The sequence below is a fragment of the Gavia stellata genome, chromosome 8 (assembly GCF_030936135.1).
Source record: "Gavia stellata isolate bGavSte3 chromosome 8, bGavSte3.hap2, whole genome shotgun sequence".
Classification (NCBI taxonomy): domain Eukaryota; kingdom Metazoa; phylum Chordata; class Aves; order Gaviiformes; family Gaviidae; genus Gavia; species Gavia stellata.
In genome coordinates, this window is record NC_082601.1 from 7,479,551 (window position 1) to 7,502,100 (window position 22,550).

At 39.8% G+C, this 22,550-nt stretch overlaps 1 protein-coding gene across 1 annotated transcript in view; it reads right to left on the reverse strand.

Moving 5' to 3' along the window:
* THSD7B (thrombospondin type 1 domain containing 7B) overlaps nucleotides 1-22,550 on the reverse strand; it is a 270,835-nt gene that overhangs the window by 120,747 nt on the left and 127,538 nt on the right. Inside the window, exons 10-11 of the mRNA XM_059820303.1 lie at nucleotides 15,685-15,817; nucleotides 14,515-14,618 (exon numbers count right to left, since the gene is read on the reverse strand). Coding sequence (XP_059676286.1) covers nucleotides 14,515-14,618; nucleotides 15,685-15,817 — 237 coding nt within the window. The remainder of the gene's footprint in view (nucleotides 1-14,514; nucleotides 14,619-15,684; nucleotides 15,818-22,550) is intronic.

The window sequence follows — 22,550 nt, forward strand, 5'->3', positions numbered from 1 at the left end:
GTATTTAACAGGTAAATTCACGTGACTGGAGTGGTAACAAAAAGGGGTACAGTTCTTCTGGAAGGATGTGCAAATGATGGTGACATGTTTTAATTCATCTACAAATGACGTCTTTTCAGTCTCTGGGCTAGTCTATAGGGAACGACTGACCTACTGAATGCCCGGCTGATGGTTAAAAGCGAAAGGAACATGTGTGCCATGCTGGGAAAAGGGCCTCAAATGAGGTGAGCTCATGAGCAAGTAGGAGGACACCATCCCCCCCACCCCGTCTGGTGCTACAGGAATGCAGAATGGCTCAGGAAGTACAGCCAATTCAAAGACTCTTTTGGTGAATTTGGTAAAATTTGGTCTGTTGGTGTGGAGACAGAGTAAACTACTTAGCTAGACCATAGGCCATGAGGAGGAACCAATGGAGAACATCAAGGTGGAAGGCAGGCTGAAAGAGAATGACTATTGAATTACACAGTTAACAACAGCTGGGATGGGCAGGGGGACTAATACAGTCATATAACTACATCTGCATTAAAGCTAAGCGAGGTGCCCTGGAAGGCTGGGCTAGGGAAAAGAAATTGAAGAAAGGTGCAGTTCAGAAAAAAGACAAATGCCAAAGTGAAAGTTCTCCTATTAGGGAACGGGCACAAGCACGGTAGGGATAAGCCGGAGTAGGAGAGGTCAGCTAAGCCCAGTCAAAAGCTATTCACTGCCCTCGAACAAAAAAAATAAAAAGGTGGAAACTAGGTCAAGTTCCTGAGGTTTAGCAGAAGATTGCAGCACAAGCATGTAAAAATCAGAATTAGCGACGGGCATTAAAGATAACAAAGGATCCTTCTGCAAATGTGGAAAACAAACAGACACTCTCCACTCTCCCACCCCACCTCCCTAAAAACTGGCCCAAGCTTGCACCACCCGTCACTGAGTGGACCAGTGTAATCCCGGGAGTGTTACAATCAGCAGTTAAAAAAAGGCAGATCTCAGGCCTCTCAGGCCTCTTTCAGGGAAGAGCTGTCAAGGATAAGCCGGCTATTTCAAAATTGTCTGTCCCAATGAATCCTGGCTCTAGCAAATTTATAGAAACCAATCGTGATGTGTCAGAAACGAGCATATTTTTGAGACCTCATGGAGGAAGTGCAACTGATCAGCAAACACTTGGCCTATCCTTATAACAGCTCTATTTATTTTTACTTTTTATTTAAGGTGAGGGGTATGGAAGTACAGGCCCATCCCCATCAGCTTATTTTTGATTTGCAGAAAAATATTGGAACAAATAATTATCCAGCAGATAACAACAATCACCACAGAGGACAAAACAAAAAAAGAAAAAAGTTAAATGCATCAACTTTCTTTCTGTAATAGATCGATGGACGCTGGAAAAGAAAATGTGGAACGGTAGCCTCATTTTAGAATAGCTTATTTCCTTGCGGACAAAAACCGTAAAAATGCTGAGCACCGTGAATCCTAAATGACATCCAAATGACGTTCTTCATAATTAAATTATATTGCATCAAAAAGCACATGCCTTTAGCAGTTTGATTCGTATGTGCGCACTCTAACCATGAGTGACTGGGTACGCAAAGATTGGGTGGAGTTGCCATAAAAACATATCGTATGCTTAACACTAAAGAAAACCTCTGAAACGGAATAAAGCCTTTTGTTTTATGATTCTCTCTGGACCTGATTCACCACTGTTTTATTACTGACTTTTGTTATTGTATCTGAATACAATTTGATTTTATGAGGTCTTAAATATTACCTTTATAAACATTTCATGGGATGTTGACTCTATCTGCAAATTGCTTATTTGCTTATTGTATCTGTTCATTGATGCCATTGCAATAGCTTATATTTGCATTAACTTCTTTGTTGTGTCTAGTTTATCTTCTGAGAAAATCCTGGAATGGAATTTTTAACAAGAAACCCTTAAAAAAAATATATATAACTGTAACTGGTAAAGACATTTGCCCTTACAGTGTTCTGTTTGCAGTATCATTCATCAGGGAGTTTATGCCAGTCACGGTGAGTTTTCAAGAAAGTATTTTGTTTATCATTTAATCAGTATGATTTGAGCAATCCAGAAAGATTTTTAAATAGTAGGCTAAATTCTGTACACACCTCCTGCAACTTTACCTGAGTTTCAGACTTTTGCTCAATAAATACTCTCCACACATTATTTCTTTTGCTTCCACCGTTCCCACTGTGCCAACTCGACACCAATAAAAACCTGTGTGGCTGATCTCCATCTATACAACACATATTTACTTGTTTTCAAGTAATGTAAGAAGATGATGACTGCACTGGGAGAAAATACAACAGGATCATTGGGCTCCCCTGATCAACCTACTTGACAGGTTAGCTCTAATTGATAGCTGTACTTGTCTATCCATCACTTCCTCTACTGCAAACCTGAAAGCTTACATTCCACAAAGCAGATACTCACATTTTACTGAACTAAAGCCCAAGAATTAAATGTATTTAACTTCTGGAAACACATCAGATGATTATTTCACCCATAGTAAAGATTTAATACTTGCAAAACCACAGGACCAACTGCAAATTGCTAATATGTTTCATTATTATTAAGTTTGCCCCTTGGAAACACCAGCACTCAGCGTCGAATGAAATTGCATAATCCTTCTAAATTTCTTTCATGGTTACTTTCAATATTTACATTTACCTGTGAAATTCATCTCACTAGGAAAGAGAGGCATCTTTCAAAGTCTTCAGATAAGACAATTTAAGCAGAGACATATTTTGCCCTGTTTCTCATCAAAGCACTTAAAATTGGAAAGTTTATGCTTTCATACAGGATTTGGAGAGTATTTACATTTAAATAAGCTTTAAAAAAGGCAAGATACATGATCTAAACCCAAAAATGAATAAAAAGCAGCCACCGTCCTATAAACGCTGCAATTAATCATTATGATGAACAGATAGAAAGCAATCCATCTCATCATACCATAGAGCTGATGTAGCTTTTCCTTTCATACACCACAGAAGTTAATTATTACGAGCAGATGTGCTTAGATTACATGAAAATTTATACTCCATGAAACTAGGCACTGAAGATATCTATTTATTTTAAAACACAAATGTATTCCTTGTTTGTTTGGAGGTTTGCTCACATGCAACTTCACCAGCAACGTAGCCCACACAAAGCCCATCCATCTTGCAGGCAGTGATTTTCATGTGCTCCACTAACTGATCTTTTCAAAGCGGTACTGAAAAAGCACCTGCTGGTCAAAGCAACTTCTCCCAAACACAGTACATCTTATTTGCCCCATAAATGCCCCAAACAACGTCTGCCATGACCACATCACATGCTCCAGGGGGTTAAAATGCAAGAGAAGAGCTAAATGCCTCAAACTCTCGCAAGAGTGCCTGTCTGCACGTAGCTGCTCAGTTCTGCAGACCAATTTCTGCTTGATTTTCTCAACTATCGTTAATAAGTACCTATTACTAAGATGCCCTCCCAGAGCATAAGGAATAAAATAAGCCAGCAGCGAAGGCTTGTGTTCAGCAAGGGCAGACGGTGGGGAAGCCCATATATTCCTATCACACAGCGGTAGCTGGGAGTGCTGCCCTCTCACATTGTACATCCCCTGAGGATGTGCTGATCTACTTCACCCTGAATTAAACAAATGCTGAAGTAGGTGGCCTTCGACAAGCCTATTACATTTTAATAGGTCAGTTAGATTCCCTCATATTGCGTACCTTTTTTTCAGGCATTTCCATTGCCAACAAAAAGACCGGGATAAAAACAAAGATACAGAAAGTTAGTATCCAAGAGACAGTAGAAAAGAGCTAACTCGAAGAAATTTCAATCACCTTGGGGCACGTATCAAAGAAAACAAATATGTGATGGCAGGACCAAAACTTCGGTGAACTGTCAAGAAGGAACAATAGTACTGATGTTAGAATTGACCAGAAAAGCGGTAAAAAGTCACATTTGCTACAAGGCTGCACATCCAAGATCCAAATTTGACATTACAAAATGCCCTACTTCAGGAAAACTCTGTCAAATATCAGAATATATTATTCCAAACTTTCCTTATTTCACAAAGCCAATATCAGCAATCCTTTAATAAATGATGCACGCACCAGGCAATCCAGTGGCTGCTAGGAAAAAAATTGACTTTAGAAAAATCTTTGTTAGAAGGTGACAGTTTTTTCATTACTATCTATTGCCATCAAAGTATAGAGATGGCTTTTTCTTGTGTAGTAATTTTATTCCAGTGGAATTCCAATTTTTTGGATGAAGTTTCTCTTGATTTATTATAATATAAAGAAGACGGAATCTTCTCCTGAGTCTTTTGAGAAGCAAATCAATGACAATACTGTTAACAAAAGGGAAGAAGGGGTGTTTCCAACAGGGAAAATGCTCAGAAGTATTAATGCTGCAATCATCAGACTGGTTCAGAAAGTGCTAAACACATTGCTCAGTATTTTTAATATTTCTGAATATATTTAGAAACGGTGCCAACAGAAAAGAGCACCACTGGACACTTAAAGCAAATGTAATATTGGCTGTTTCACAGTTACCTGACATATTCTCGCAAGTGCAAGCACTTCTTAAGTATCCCCGTCACTTCCACTTACTCTACTGTCACTTCAGTGCACCCGTTTGAAAGTAAGATGCTGGGAATTTTGAAAGATAGTTTAAGCCAAGGTTATTCATTTATTCTGAAATTGAAGACTCATGTCTAAAACCTCTACTGCAGATATAAAGCATATGTTACTGGAGTAACATAAATACAGAGATTCAGATTCAACGAACATGAGATCAGGATTCCTTTTGCACCTTTGTGGCATGTCACATTTAACAAATCTTGTGCCTGAAGATTTATAGTAAGCCAAACTGATGAGCTCTGCCATTTAGGATGCTAATATTCATGTTGAGTATTAGCGCTTAATTATTTGAAGAAACCTGACAATAAGAAGTGCTTTCTAACTAATGCAGAATAAGGGAAAATGCAAACTACAACTTTGACCAAGCTCCTCTGAAGGAAATTCCCCAGGCAGTCCGAACCTTAGCAGTCTGACAATGAACAATATCTGCTATAAATCAAATTCTGCGTTCCTTTCAACATCTCCCTTTTTCCTTTCACCAACAGTTGGGTTTGGTTGTTTGTTGGGGGGGACAGTGTTCCAAAGAACTGACAGAGTCCTTTAATACTTCATTGATTTCAGCAGGATCAGCATTTCAACCCAGAACTGTCCATTTCTTCAGCTAGGTAAAATAAATATCAAACTAAGTTCCTTTGGTACTATTGTACTGTAAGAATAAATAAAGACTGGTCTTTATCATGCCAGTTAACGCCTCTGGCATTTCTCAGAATTTGGTATTCCACTTGACTGAGACCATTATGGAGAAGGAGTAAGTTATTCTGGTAAAGACTTGGAGAATAACATCTCTAATGTTTTCCTGACAACTAATAGTATAAAAGCTTTTTAATAAACTTGCTTATACTTGGTCATGCTTCAAGGCTTCCCATTTAAAGTGTCTATTTGAAGAAAAGTTCTCCTTAAAGCCATTTTCCAGAGAACTTGGATCTTATCCTGCTCAGCTCGGATGAATTTTTAACAATTTCCCTATGAACCACAGCAGCTTTGGTGTCAATTATCTTTGGATTTGTCAACAGCGCAACCATGACAGGAGGAAATTAAAATTTTATAAAAGCAAAAGTAGATATAAATCAGTACCGAATGGGACTGCCTGCAACATGGAGAGGTGAACAAGAGGGACATGAAAGTGTTATATAAAATAGCAAACAGAAAAGGAGACTAAACAGGACTCAAATGTCTTAAGAACAAAGGGCGTTTCAATTAAATTGAAAATCATCAAGAAACCAAGAAAACAGTTTACTCACTGCAGGGTTAACCCATGGAACTGAGGTATGCCAGACACAGGCAGAGGCCAAAAGATTAGGAAGAACATGCAAAAAATTGGGTATTTTTCCAGCTAGTTCCAATGACAGTTACATATCATATATAAACTACTAAGGATTATAAACCCTCATGTTTGAGGTTCTAAGTTAACGAAACACAGTTTTAGGATGAAATGGCTCCTGTATTTCTGATAAGGAGTACATTAGGCTGTGTGATCGGCTCTAATTACAACCCACCCGTGGCCACAGAAAAGAGTTCTGTTACAGTTTATAACAATCTCTCCGCAAACCGTCAAGCGTGACCACCCAGGCCTACTGTTCATATAATAAAAATGTCTCAGATTTCTACAAAACGTCTGAATCAACTGTTCATAACTCAGATTTTAAATGGCTGGAAGCCGGTGCTAAAAACAAGTCATAATTGGAAGGGCCTGTCTCCAGTTTCAGGGAGAGATTGCTCTTCACTATGTCTCTCATTATGTCTTTCATCCTCCTGAGTAAGTCCCAGCACAGTTTGGTTCTCCTTGGACCTCTTTCATCTACTATACTCTGTTTAATGACAATCCATCATTTAAAAAAGGACCCCAAAAATGACTTTCACCAACGATAGTTGCTTAGATCATACAGACTACACACTAGATGAAAGAAATCTTAGGAGGACCAAAGAGAGCTGAACTCAATCAGAGGGATGAAAGACAAAATGAAAATCTATCTACCCTTACTTTTAAAAAGGAGTTTCCTTCAGATAAGATGATCTCAACTCTCTTTGTGTACTTGCTAAATATGCTACGAGTACTGTCAGATCATTTGAGACTTTTATGATTGAGATGCTCTAGCAATTCCTGTAAATTGTACACATTTCGATGGTGCTGCCTTTGACTTTGAGGTGATCGGGCCATTTCCTATTGATCTAAAACCTTCTTTCCCCCCTTCTTCCCTCCTTCCTTCTAATCAAGGCAGAAATACATAGCCTGGAGAGCTTTGATGTTCCTCTGCTTTACTGCTCATTATTTTGATCTTTTAACAATCCCTCTATTGGTACATGCTTGTAGTATACATTTGCAGTGTTTATGCCTTCTGGCTTCAAAAGACTTGATCAAGACTTCCCCCCCACCCCCCAAAAACAAATGCTGTCTGTGGTACTAAGATGCTGATATTTGTTTTGTTTATCAGATAGGAACAGTATATAGTTAAGCTAGAAAACCTGCTTATTTCCTTCTACAGAGTGGAATATGCTGTCCTGTTTTTGAAGGAAATCAAATATATATAATTTACCTGATGCAGTCTTCATCATCTTTATTTTATGGAAAGTCTACAGATTACTGAGTTGCCTTTGGACAAAATGTTGCACTGTAGATTGCTGTCAGGACAAATTCTCTATGAGTCTCTTCAATTTTATGTTGTTGGCATAAGGCTACAGTGACAGAAATGAGTTGGAGTCTCTCATGCTATTAGTTAGTGTCTACAAAGTAATGTCATGCCAATTCTCCTATGGCCTGGGAAAATACTCTTACAGCAGCTATACCTGAGGTGGAAGCTGGCCAGACCCAGACTGAACTATAGCAGCACTGTTTTAAGCGTCTTGTGATGCCTCCTGACATCTCCTATGAAGAAAGGAGGGTAGTCCACCATCACTCTTCTGTGAACGACCTGTCACTGGAAAATCAGTATCAATCTTTCTTCCCCTTGTCCTATCAACTAAGACCCAAGGAAAGAAAAATTGGTCTACCGGAACACATTACCTGGAGATCAGTGGGATGTAATACAATACGAGGACGAATTTCCATTCCCCAAACCAGTACCCAGCTGCAGAATCCAGTGGCCACACATATTTACATAGACAACTCTGCTCTGCTGCCGGGGTTTAAGAAATTGGCCCAGGATGATTTCTATACAAGCAGGTGATTTTATTTCTCATAAGTTAAACTGCAGGAATCTCAAAGGCAGCCATGAAGTACTCAGAGAGACTGATCCACCACATATCACATCGCCTCATCCATCCCTTCCCCTCTCCTCCTGCTCCCGGTCAATTCTAATGTTTCAAAACTGAAATAAATCCCACGAAAAATCTGTCTGGGAGGGGATACCTTCCTCATTCCACTGGTGCAGGAAAGGCTAAGAATGAACACATGACATTAGTATTGCATTTTTGTCTCCTCCTCCTTAATTCTTCCTTGTTTTCCCCTTTGTGAAACATTGTCACATATTTCTGCATGAAGCTAATCTACTATCAAATCCACAATTAAACCCAAGCTTTGGGAAATAATTTAAAGAACTAAGCCTATAGGCAAACTGATAGAAATTAGATACCAACAATCCAGACTCATGTAATAAAACATCCATACTGCGGTGATAAATCTCTCAAATTACAAACTCCTGTGTGCAGGTATACAGAGTGCACCAAGACTGACAAGTTTTAAATGTAAAATCAAGGGTAAACTTCCATAAAGTTCAAGAGATTTTAGTTTGTTCACTAATAATCACCAGAGCTTACGCACTGAAATACCTTATTTGTTTTGTTAATGAAATTTGGGTATTTTGAAAAAAGATTCCTAACCTATTCTGAATTTGTTGGCAAGCCAGGAATTGGAATTACTCATCAGAAAGTTTTGATGTTTTTATTTGACCTTAATTGTTTGTCATTATTTACAGTGGCAGAAAGTGTTATGGAACAAAAATAAAAGGGAGGATTACCTGTTAAAAGTATTCTATTTTAGGAAGCAGAAGAATAAATTCAGGAACTTGGAGATCAGAAGAAAAATGTAAAATACATGATTTTACAATGTCCATTTTTTTACAACAGTATAACGCTGCTAACACGTAGTCCATAACTCTTAATTCCAGACTTACCTCTTCAGTAGTGCTGCCCATCTTTCTACATAGTGTGAGTGCTGCACATTTTTTTCTTTCATGCAAATTGCACTTTTCAGATTTCAGAGCATGCTCAAATCTATCCAACTTGTATTTTTGGCCTACCCTTCAAAGTACTCACAACTTGCAAATACCCAGATGTGTTATAGATGTACTCTCTATTTCATTGTACACACTGTTAGTGAACATACTGAAGACAGCCAAGAGTATATGTGTCCCATGGGAAGCCATCTGAAATGGCCTTCCTGGTTGACAGCAAACAACTAATAATAGAGCTTTGACTGCCTTTTTTCAACAAATTGCACAACCACCTCATCCTGCATTTCTCTAGGTCATACTTTCTTATTGCACATGGGAGACTGCCACGTTGGACTGGACTCAATGTCTTTCTAAAGTCAAGGGAATATTATCTGTGCTGCTTTCCACTTACCTTATTGCCTAACCTCCAGCCCACTGCTCATCAAGGAAAGAAATCAGATTATCAAGAACAAATAATAGTAAATCAGTTCTGGTTTGGTTGCTTCTTATCACCTTATTACTCTCCATGTGTTTATAAGCTAAAAATTGCATTATCAGTGACAAGAAAATAACAATACAGATAACATGTACTTTATGAATTTGCAATATGATGTAGAGTAGCTGCATCAGTAAAGTGTCGGCGAAGCCCCGGGCAGACATGGCTGATAACAGACTGAGACTCTCCATCCTGGAAAGGCCACCCCCTGAATCTCAATCCCCATCCCAGACAGACTTCGCTTCACAAATTTTCCTTTCAAACGTATCTCAAGCAAGACTCACCGTCTGCCCTTACCCTGGTTATTATTTTTCCCTCACCTATTTGCTACCAATGCCACCAGCAGCCAGGCAGGTGTCTTCCAGACAGTGACGCTGGCTGGGACCACTCAAGTTCAGCTCACTGTGCTCCTACTTGTGTCCCCACAACCACCCATTACCAGTGGGTCCCTAGACCAGCATCATCAGAAAAAACACTGACAAACCTAATGAACCCCCAGCATCACTCAGAATAAGGCTCAAGGTGCCAGTGTTCTACCAGGCAAAGCTACTATTGGAGGGAGCTACTGATGGCAGGTAAGCTGCTCTCAGCTGGACAGATTTATACACAACTGCTCCGCAAAGCACTGCTCGTAAAATATCACCATCTAACCAAAGCAGCCCGTGTCTTCGGCACATTGGCTATCATAAATGTATTCATTGTAAACTTCAGGTTATCACATTGCCTCTAGTCTGAAAATTATAACAGGATTCTAATATGTACCTCCTGAAATTGGTAATTCTGTGCAAAAGCATTTTGCAACTCAAATTACAATGAATGCATCTGTTAATTTAGCTAATCAGCAGTTACATTAACTACCTATAAAACAGGGAATAAGAACTGTTGGGTGACTATCTTATGAACAAAAAAAATGGCAACACTGATGCTTTTTTGATGGCACATCTCATTATAAATAGGTTACCATAAAATAATTCCAGCAGAAACAACAGTAATGTATATGGCCATTATTGTGTTACAGATTGATAATACACCAGATAATACAGCTAAGGGATGCCTGGTTGAAATATTTTTGTAGATGCAATGTTAACAAGCAATACCAAAATTCATCCTTTCATCTTGCTTACTATGGAACACATGTTAACTTAGTCACTAATTTATTACAAATGATGTTTGTAATCACAGTTCTGCCTATATTTTATCCAAGATTTTACTGGAACTATTACTGCATTGAGACACACTCAGAAAACTTAGAGAGCAGATTGTTACCGTTTTTGTTCTCCTAATGATAAGTTTTTGATCTGCATCTCAGTCTAAAACCGGTCTTGTCTGCAATATCCCTATAGCTATCAGGAAGCTCCAGAGCCAGAGCCAGAAACCTGCAATGAAGGAGACAGGAATCTTAAATTGCTTGAGTCTGGTGCTGCCTGCATTCTACTTTTTCACTGTCAATTCATACATCAACTTTTCAACTGAAGTGGTTTATATTTAACACCAACCAGCTCAGCAAAGTCCACATGGTGTGAATTTACAACCCGGCTAAAGAAGGAGAGAAATACATCATACGTGGTCTGATAGAAGAGCATACCAAAAGGAATATTCTACTGAGATGTGCAATGAGGCTATCCAGTACCGATCCACCCCATGACCTCAGGTGAGCCGGGGAGAGTGCACTTCTCCAAAGCAGAGGAGTACTTTCTCATTACTGCATTGGTGGGTTGGTTGTTGTTTTCCTGTGCATAAATCAATAAACTATTCTCTAAGAATACTTGTTGCTCCATGTCACAGCATTTCTGTATTCTTGTGACGGGGAGCTACAGCTCTGAGATGGACTTACTGTATCGTTAATGGGGAGAGATATAGCCAAATACCCCAAATGAATCACAGTTAAGAAGTGGCAGGAGCGGGAGAAATAAGACATGACATGTTCCATTGCTGCTGCTTCTCCTTGCTTTTGGAAAGTAACTACTTTTTTCATAACCATGTTGTCAGTATATTTCCAAGACTGGTTTTGAAAGCAGAGTCTCATTACATCAGTCTGGTCTTTAATACGTGTCTATTTGCTTTATCAATGGCTTTTGAAGCAGCCTTCAAAGACACTTGCTTAAAACAGGCTTTCCATCCACTAATTAAACCTTAACAATCCCTTGTAATGAGCAACACATTTTTTCCCCAAAAATGTAAATGTCTAAGGTGGCTGCTCATGTCAGCACTGAAGGGAGAGGTCATTTCTGAAGGATCCTCCATCACAAACATCAGAGAACAGTAAAGTCACTGAAGGGCATCTGAAGCAGAAGCAATTTTCTCACAGTCTTGACACCTTCTAGTAAATTAGTCACTTGTCGAAGAAAATGACAGCTATATAGCAACAGAGAAGCTTGTAAAGCTCTTCATTTACTGTTAGAAATGTTGTCTATGTCACTGTCAAGTAACAGTAACATCCCCACCCTGTTTTATTCTCGAGTGCCCTATCTCAGAGGCCTTTGGCAAATCATGCCTTAATGAAGTTTAAACAACAACTATATTCCTTATTTCTAAATGCTACTTTTCTCTTACCTGCATGATTGTTTTCTGAATAAGTTAGTCCACTGAAGCTGATATACAAAATGAAAGGCTGTTGTAATTAGTGTAATATCATTCCAAGGTAAAGCCATGAAAACTGCAGCTTCAGACAGCTGTCATCTCTTTGGCTATTGTCCTTATTATTCACAGACAAATTCTGATATCTTCTGCACGTTACATAGCATGTTTACGTGCAATTTCAGGGAAAACACTCATGGAATAAGATCTGTAAGTATCTATCTCAGCATCTAGCCTAGAGTAAGAATGGAGCTTGAAAGTCATTTCAGACTTAATTTTCCCTCAGCACAGTCATCATTCTAAATAGGTACACATAAACATACGCTTTCCTTCTTTAGAAATAATTTATATGAGTTCAATGCTTTTATATAATTGGCTAGATACAACAGTCACTGAAAACCGAAATCTTCTCATTTACGTGACAGTCAGGTTATGGACAGCAAAAAAAAATAATTCTAAAAAGGGATGCTCTAAGGAACGGCAAGACTGATTATCAACGGAGTAATTGCTGTTACACGGTAAAAAAGAAACTGGGCAAATCCATATAAATACTCTGGAGAATAAGCACTTACTGGCTAAAGCCGCCGACACATTATGTAAGCCAATTACTGTGTGGTGTCATGGTGATGCCTTGAATGCAAACTCGTTTGTAGGATGCCTGAATATTTCAGGAAAGCATCTATCTATAACACCTGGAGTTCTTCCACTGATGGCACAGATCCCCCTGAAAAGACCCACAGACTCACAGAATCATACAATATAATTTAGAATGGAAGGGACCTCTGAAGATCCAACGCCTGCTCTAAGCAGGACTGACCTCAGAGTTAGAAAAGGCAGCTCAAGACCTTATTCAGTTGAGTTTTCAGTATCTCCAAGGAATCTCCAGTCTCTCCGGGCAATCTGGGAATTTCCCTCGCTACAGCCTATGACTGTTATCTTCTGTTATTTCATTGTGCACCTTTGGGAAGAGTGTGGTTCCATCTTCTCTGTGAACCCCACTCCCATTAGACACTTCTCCAGGCTGAACAAACCCAAATCCCCAGCCTCACCTCACATGTTATTTCAAAAATACCTCCAAAGACCCCCTTCACGGTGAAGAATGAGAGGATCAGAAGTCCTCCAGTGACACAGCACCTCTTCACACATGCTAACTGGTCTTGAAGAGTTCACGCAGCAGCAAGGTGAGGTATGAACAGCAGCTTTATGACAGTTTCCCTTACTAAACACTTCTACAGATAAGATACAGAACCACTGAAAATCTAGCAGCTTGTTTTTCAGAAGCAGTAAGGTCAGAGTTAGCAGCATGGTTGCAGCTGCCTTCTCCACAGAGATCACTCCCCTTGTTTGTTGGAAACATCTTGACGATCTTCTTCCATGGGTTTCATCTGAGAACTGATTCTCCTGAAACGCCACTCATCCTCAGTAATACCTACCAGATTAGTTCTATCACTACATGCAATTACGAAAACCAAAGCTGTTACAAAAACCGCAGTTCATTACAAAAAGTGAACGTGAAACTGAAACAAATTTTGCTTAAACCCACCAGACTACGGGATTCCTTTCCCATGATTACCCCAGAACAGCACATAGCCTATGTAACTGTTGGAGGATTCTCCACAGAGCAAAAATAAGCGTGATACTCTTCTATTACACTTCAAATCCTGTCAGAGTAAGATTAATACAAAGTTCATGCACCTACGTGGAGCATAAAGATTACCTTCCCCTCACATGGAGATTGCGGAATACATTTTAGGACATCTCAATTTACAGAGCTCTCTTTGAAAACTTTGTGGAAAAGCCTGTGGTCAAAACCTAGTTAAAGATATTTACTCCTTTGAGATTTAGTTTAAAACACATTTCTTCTTTCAGATACAGCCCACATACTGTCAGGGCTTTTCTTTTCTTTCTCTTTGTTTCCAGATTATGTAAGAAATTCACTTCATCTTTAAAGAATAGTTTCTACCCTTATGAAGGAGAAAATTATTATGTCGTTTCTTCAGTTAGCATACCTGTATAGTGACTTTTTTTCAATAAAAATAACCTTTTGTTAAAGGTTTCATTAGATTTCCAGGGAGACTGATAACAGCCAAATCTCCAGCCATCTGCAGGAACCACTACAGACTCTGATCACATACTCTGAACAGTGAAATTCTTCTCTCAACACTTTTGTTCAGACAAGGGGATCACTGTATTTTCCAAGTGCTTAATCACGCCAAGGGCAGGAGCCCAAAGCCTTTACCCACGCTGAATTTCTCTAATACGCTTAATGAAAATCAGGCCTCAGGCAAATTATTAGCAAAATTTAAAATCACGAGGAAATTATCCTTTCCATTTTTAGGACCAAGAATGGATTACTTCATAGAAGTCTATAGGTAGATAGTTCTTTTAAAGCCCACGTGCTTCATCTTTCGGCAGAGGAGCAGGTTACTCTAAAGATACCTCAATGCCGAGCATACATCCCCTCCTATACTCCAAGCATACTATTACGTTACTGGTACTTTAACGTCCAGCACAGCAGCAAAACTAGACACCACTTCCCAAAATACTTGAAATGCTTCAGTCACTTAGTTTCCAAATGAGCTTCCAAATGAACTACTGTAAAAGAGTAAAGACCCTACTGAAATGTCACCAACACCTTAAATATTTGCAGGCTGGATGGAGAAAGCTTACCCCTTGACTGCAAACCGTGTCCACACGCCTCACTATGTCCCAGCACACCCTGTCTCACTGAATCCGGCACCAGCACACAGTGACTCCATCGGTGGGTCTTCCACCTGCAAGAGGAAACGGTTAACAATTCAGTGGTTAAAACTGGAAAACAGTTAACAAGTCCAAGCAAAAACTTCAGTTACGAATGATGATATACTGTGGAGACAAGGAAAAAGAGTCAAAAAGCTGTAATTACTCCTGAAATAAGCACTGTGAACTGAAATTCAGATGCAAGGTTCACCTTCTAGAAAGCCATATCATCCTCTGACCATGTTTCCCTTTCTCACTTTTGTAGGGCATGGTTCAAAGTCACATAAAATACACAGGAAACCTCTTCAGTAGGCTTTGAAATCAGGCTCTCCTCCTGCAAGCCCATTCTCATACAACTGATGCTGCACCCAACCTTCTTTCTAAGCTAGGACGTGTGCCAGTCAAGAGCACGGGAAAGCAGCTATGCGGTACGGAGCCAGGCAGAGCTGAGTGGGGTGACCCCTGCTGTGGCACCACCTTCAGCTCCCCGCTCTGCTCTGAGACCATGTCCTACAGGGTGTTCAGCCTGAAGATTTATATGCAAAGATATAATGCTCTTCTATTTATTAATATTGTATAACAGATGGGCCACAGAATTTTAATGAAGAGCGGTGAGTAATTGCCCTATTGTACTATTTGTCTAATCAAATTTTTTTAAAGTGCATATTATTCACTGGAGTGAGAGCATCAGGGGAAAAGACAAGAGTTTCTGCAATAAGCATACAATTATGATTAAGGCAGTTGAGTGCTTGTGGTCCCAAAACAGCTTACATTGATTTTTAGATACATTGAGGGGGGAGTTCCCAGTAATAGCTTCCTTAAACACATCAAACCCTGAGGTTACCATTTCTAGGAGCTGTGTCTATTGGTTCTTGTTCTGATGATGCCTGATTTACTGAAATCTCCAATTTGAACTTTACTCCTACACATTTTGCAAGGTTTATTGTTCATACATTGTTATTTGTTTACAACTCTGCGTTTTCCAGTTTTATGTTATTTTCTGGTGAAAATTGCACAGGACAATCGAGTCATTTCTAGAGAAGTGGAAACCCACTAACAAGAGACTAATTCCAAGACTGATTCCAAGCTAACACTTTTTACCTATACACTGGACAGATGGGAATATCTTCACATTCTCTTTCTTCATACAAGGTGTCCGGGCATGCCTGTCCCCCATTGGCAGCATCCTGAATGATAATCCTATAGCGGGACTGCTTAACTGCAGTGGCATTGCCTGTAAAATAACAAAAAAAATTGCCTTCCAGACACCTTTGGCACCCGGCGTTAGTGATCTAGCTGTCTTGGTTAAAAACATGCTTTGCATTTCATTTATATTTTGAAATCATGAGCACTCCGGCACTACCCAAAGAAGGGAGGGAATGGTACATTGGATCAAAAGCTACCATTACTTGCTTTAAAATTACCAGTAGTTCAGCAGAACAGCACCTGGAAGGTTGATAAATCAACAGCCTAAGAGATGCATCAAAAAAGGTCTATTTAACTGAACAACAAATCAGACAAGAAAATAAATATGAAGAAATACTTAAACACCTCAATAGGAGAAAAGAATAAAAAACAAGACACCAAACTGTCATAATGGAAGATTTTGTTTCTGGAAACACATTCTGGTGGTCTCAGGCTGCTACCAGTAATCCATCTTCATGGGTCTAAAAATTATAGATGATAACTTCCTGATAGGAAAATGATTGCAACCAACAGAGACTGTCTCTACCTAACCTGAGTCGATGCAAGATCAATCCACCTGGAAACACAGTTCACAAAGTCTACAGTACAGAATGCAGCATCAATGACAAGGATAAGATTTATCTATAGATCTCTATAGCTAAAACAAACGCAATCCTTGGCTGCGTAAGTGTTAAGTACAAACGGAGAGCTGGTTTAACTGCTGTGTATGGCATTAGTACTTCTTCAGGTACTGTATTCACACTTCAGAAACAGATGCTAGAAAACTGAAAAGGCAACTCAACAGAACTCCATAAAGGATTCCAGACCAGGCAAACGTCTTTGAAAAACAGGCTTCATCAGATTTGTCCAAGAGAGCAAATCAGTGTGTAAATCAGCCCACTTACGTGAGTATTATGTTTCCAGCTCAAGATAAGGCCAAAGCTGAAGTAGCAAGATTACAGTGCATTAGAGTAGAAGGAAAACTTAGGAAAGTCACACCATGAACGGAAAGTACAAGTACAGATCCAAAAAAAATCGTTGGCTCTAAAAATACCAAGTTATAAAAGCCTTCACTTGCACACGTGCTATCACTGTGAGATCACCACAAAGGGACTTTGGACCCAACAGGAGGTTGCTCACACCAGCTGCTAGCTTGAGGCAGGATCAATGCACCCACGGCAGTCCCCCTCTTGCTTCTTTAACAGCCACTACCTGAGGCAGATCTTCAGCTTCCTACGGTCTGCTTTCAGTTGCCTGATTCGGCACTTGTAAAGCCTCACAGAGAGACTCTTCTTAAAATCTAACCCAAATCATTGCTCCTGTAAATTAAGCTAAACCCTATTTACCTCTGTCCACTAGACATACAAAATATTTTAGCCCTGTTGTCTGATGCGTAGCCTTGCGCCAGGGGAGGTTCAGGCTGGATATTAGGAAAAATTTCTTCACTGAGAGAGTGGTGAAACACTGGAATAAGCTGCCCAGGGAAGTGGTGGAGTCACCATCACTGGAGGTGTTCAAGGAACGTGTGGACGTGGCATTCTGGGACATGGTTTAATGGGCATGGTGGGGTTGGTTGATGGTTGGTCTTGATGATCTTACAGGTCTTTTCCAACCACGGTGATTCGGTGATTCTGTAAGTCTTCCCCCCTCTAAATTAAGAAAACCCAGGTCCTATTTAATCATGTCTCATTACTCACTTTCTTACAACACAGCACATAGGGAATCCCACCTGCAGCCTCACCAGCGCACAGTACAGTAACACCTTTGGTGTTTTACATACAACATGCCCATCACTTTAACAAGCCCAACGGAAGTTGTAGCATTTTGAATTGTTGACTTTCATTCATTTCATAGTCCATTGCATCTCCAGAAGTGCCTGAGACAGAACTGTCTTTACTTCCCATTCTGTCTTTGTGAAATTGATTTTTCCTTCCCAAGTCATATTTTGAGAAATTTCTCAGTGATTTCAGTATGACTTAATATACTGTCTATTGTGCTTGTTACCTCTTTCAGCTCTGCACCATCCACTAATGTTATTATTCAAGCACACAAACTGTTCAAACAAATATCACGTAGAATTGGGACAAGAAGAGTTTTCTGTAGGACTCTCCTTGGCTCGTGTTCCAGTTTGATCATGAATAGTGGATATCTATCAGCCGAAGCAGCTTTACAGAGAAGGACATGGGAGTCCTGATGGACAAGTTGACCATGAGGCAGCAATGTGCCCTTGTAGCAAAGAAGGGCCACAGCATCCTGGGCTGCATTAGGAAGAGCATCACCAGCAGGTCGAGGGATGTGACCCTTTCCCTCTCATCAGCACGGGTGAGACATCTGGGTGCTGTGTCCAGTTCTGGGCTCCCCAGGAGAAGGAGCACATGGGCATACTGGAGTGAGTCCAGCGGACAGCTGCAAAGACTATTTAGGGACTGGAGCATTTGACACACAAGAAGAGACCAGGAAAGCTGGGACTCGTCAGCCTGAAGAGGAGAAGGCACACGGGATCTTATCAGTGTGTATCAATACCTGATGGCAGGCAGTAAAGGAGACAGAGAGAGACTTTTCACGGTGATATCCACTGTGAGATTTTTCAAGCAGCTGAGTACCCATTTAACAGTGATTTAATTCAAGTCACTGTTCCTCAGCTTCCTGATAAAAGTTTAATGTGTCAAAAATCTACCACTTCCCTTAATTAGAGCAGCCTCGCTGTCAAAAAAACGGAGATTAAATTTATTGGGCACTATTTGTTCTCAATAAATCCATACTGGCCAGTTTATCAGAATCTGATTCATGAAATGTTTAAATCTTGAGTAATAACTTGTTCTTGTGTTCTTCTACATAACGAAGTTAGGATGAGTAATCTACAATTTCCTTGACCTTTCTCTTTTTTTTTTTTTTTTTTTTTTGGGAGGGGAGAGGGAGGAGAAGGGGAGCATTTTGCTGGGTACTACTGAGTTTTAGTTAGTTCCATAGGACTTAGCAATTTCTCACCCAGAAAATAGTCACTAGATACTCTGGCATTGCTTTGTTCCTTCCTCCTCTATTGACACAGCCCTACTGACATGGGAACATCTAATTTATTGAAATACTTATTTTTTTAGTCCATTCCTCTCCTGGCTGCAGACAGGAAACAACAGCAGCAATTGCACATTCCCGATGTTGTGCTTCCCTCATTTCTCAGTAAGTAATGGACAAATATTTCATTCAGCTTCCCCTTACTTCTAATCCATGTAGGTAATTCTTGTTATCTAATATCCTCCTATAGCTTAATTTACATTCTTGATTTCTATACTATATTTTTAAATTCACCTTCAGTTACATGCTTGTTTCTAATTTTTGTGAAACAATTTGACAATCAAAAAGGAAACAAGGTTCTGAACAACTCTGATGATGAGAAAAGCTAAAAGTGGAGCTATGCTAGCTGTGTTTGATGTTTTCTCTTCATGGTTTGAAGCTTGAACTTGCAAGTCATATACAGACCTACACACACCTTGTTCCCCTGTGCTACTGGCTTGCTCTTATAATAGTTTCAGGATAGAAAGTAGACTCCAGTTGGACTTCAGCCCTTCATACAGTCTTTCTTGGTAGCTTCCAGGTCTTCTACACTCCCATCTGCATAGAACATGTTCCTGAGAGGTGTAACTACCAATTCTCTGAGTTTGTTGAAGTCCGTCTTTTTTTAAAATGTCTTGCTGATATTGCCATCCTTCCTTTCTAAGAATCGTGAACTCTATCACTTTGCGATGATTTTCATTCAAATTATCTACCACCATTAGAATCTTAGCCATTTCCTTCCTATTAATCAGTACCAAATCTAAATGAGCTTCCCACTGTAATTTTCTTCACCTCAAGAAACTAAATTATCCTCAACATTTATTGCACATTACTCAAACCCCATTTTCAAAATTGAATTTCCTCATTGGCTTTTCTACAGCATTCCTTACAAATGTTAATGAACATAATTTTTATATCTCATTTAAATTGCTATAGTCTGATTTTCCAGAGTATTAGCATTATGTAGGACTGTCCTTTAAAAGCCAAACTTCAGCTGATTTCAGGCATGGCTATGACTGCTTGCCCTCCTGAAAAAAATCAAGCCTCGGGATCTCAAGAGAATCTTAACTTCTGTGTCCTTGACTTTGCAACTCAGATAATGCTGTTTGAGAATTTTGGGGGTGCCTTACCTCTGCTTCCAGTCCCACCTCCCTGTCCTGCCAGTTTCTTCTCCTTACAGACCCATATGATCCCTTCTATCAAGCTACTCTTCTCATTCCTCCCTTGCTCTTGTATCTTTGCTTCCTCTGCATTTGTCCCCCATGGGTTCCCCGGTACCCTGCCCAGGGCTTGGAAAGGTGGATCACCTTTGTCAGATGAGGAATGAAGTCCTTGCTCACTACTGTAAAGTGTGCTATATCTTGATAGAATAGCTGGTCCAGCTTTTATAGAATAGGTTAGAATAGGATATTTCAGTTGGAAGGGACCTACAATGATCTTCTAGTCCAATGCCTGACCAATTCAAGGCTGACCAAAAGTTAAAGCATGTTATTAAGAGCATTGTCCAAATGCCTCTTAAACACTGACAGGCATTTATGGGAAACATTCAGCTTCATCCTCTTTGCTCCTGACCAGATGGAAAGGCAAAGTCTGGTCAACACAAGACTGAGCAAACAAATAATAAGGACGGATTTTCTGAGATTTTAGTCACCAAAATTACAGCTGTCTTCAGTATTTTTGTGCAGTTAAGAGCTTTTGAAGGGCTAAGTCTTTAACTTTGACCAACTCTGGTTGAGTGTTTGTTTGTGAGAACTGGAAGTGGCAGATCCTTGACTGAAACTGTGTGACACAAGGCAGACGTCACTGGAATTTCTTATCGTGGCACGCCATGCATTTTATCCACTTTTACACCATCTCCTTTCAAATCCGATTTAAGGCATGGGGAAATAAATTGGACAGTTACTACCTAACATTTCACGTAAACTTGTTTAGAGAATTAAACAACTGCGAAATTTCTAACCTTCCCCCTGGACAACCATTTCCCAGAAAAGGAAGGGTACTTATAGGTACCATCTCTTCCCATGAGGGAGATGAAAAATGGTATTTATCATTAGGTGTTTGCTTTTTTTAATCTCCTCCTTTTAAATCTATGCTGACAGACCAGAGCGCACATCATCCATGCTGAAAGCAGTTACCTCCCCAGGACACCTCTGCCACCAGGTATGGAGGTGACAGAGAAAAATCTATATGCTTCTCATTCAAACCATTTCATATTCATATTGATTCTTTGATTCTTGTTTCAATTCATCCTCAAAGACCCATTAAAACAGATATATTATAGGAGGTAGACAGTTGTCACCTTTAAGTATCTGAAATGGCAGAGAATCAATAACTTGCAACAACCCCCCTGGTCCTGCCTCACCAACAGGTGTTTGGATTCAATTGCACTTCTTTTGTGAATGATGTTGTCCATCCATCTGTTATTGCCTTAAGTTCCCCACTGTCTACACTTCTGAGGTATGAGATAATCCTTCGCCAGAAGACAGCCTGTTGCCTGATGACATTTAAATGTAGCGAAAATGTCAGCTTTCTTATTGTTAAGTAGTAAAGTTGGATTCATTTACTCAGATAAACTACGAACAGCTTAAGTGGTAAAGTTCTGTGTAAACCTGATTTAGTGTTTGCATGTTTGTCTAAGCTCTGATCTTACGCTGGTACACATTTAATTTTAAATCTGCCAGGCAATACCTGTTCCTGCTTGATCTGCTTAGTAATTCACCATCTGTATATTGTTTTCATTAAATACAACTTTTCTATAAAAAAAACCCAAACCCCCTAACAACTCACATATGTGTAGTGGGTTTGAAATTTCATTATCGTGCTGAGGTTTTCATTGCGCAATGCAAACTAAAAAACAAAATCTTGCAATGCAGCCATATCAATAACAGATCTAGCAAAAAGCAAACTCCCCCAACTAAGAAGTTTTAATTTAGAATTATATTAAAATGCTAACACTGCCAAGAAGGTTAAATAATTAATTTCTTCTCATTTTAATTGTAGACTATTATTTAATAAACAAAGTAATTTACCAGGTAATTTATTCTACTTCTTCATAGGCAGCTCATTTAGAGTCTAAAAATAAATTGCTAATTAAAACAGGAATCACTGTTTTAGAAAGCAACTCATTTTCCTGTAAAATCTAACAAGGACTATGCTAGAGCATCCACTGAAAATCTCTGAAGGGCAAGGAAGCCACCAACAAAAGTGAAATATTCTGATAACTGAGAAGGCTTTCATCTGAACAATTAATGAAACACACAAATTTGTCACAAAAACCAACACTAGTTCATTATAAAGAAACTTTGCTAAACACCTCGTGTCTAAAGCGTGTCCAGAGAAGGGCAACGAAGCTGGTGAGGGGTCTGGAGCACAAGTCTGATGAGGAGCAGCTGAGAGAGCTGGGGCTGTTCAGTCTGGAGAAGAGGAGGCTGAGGGGAGACCTTATTGCTCTCTACCACTGCCTGAAAGGGGGTTGCAGAGAGGTGGGTGTTGGTCTCTTCTCCCAAGTGACTAGTGACAGGACAAGAGGAAATGTCCGCAAGTTGCACCAGGGGAGGTTCAGGCTGAATATTAGGAAAAATTTCTTCACTGAGAGAGTGGTGAAGCATTGGAACAGGCTGCCCAGGGAGGTGGTGGAGTCACCATCACTGGAGGTGTTCAAGGAACGTGTGGACGTGGCACTGCGGGACATGGTTTAGTGGGCATGGTGGTGTTGGGGTGATGGTTGGACT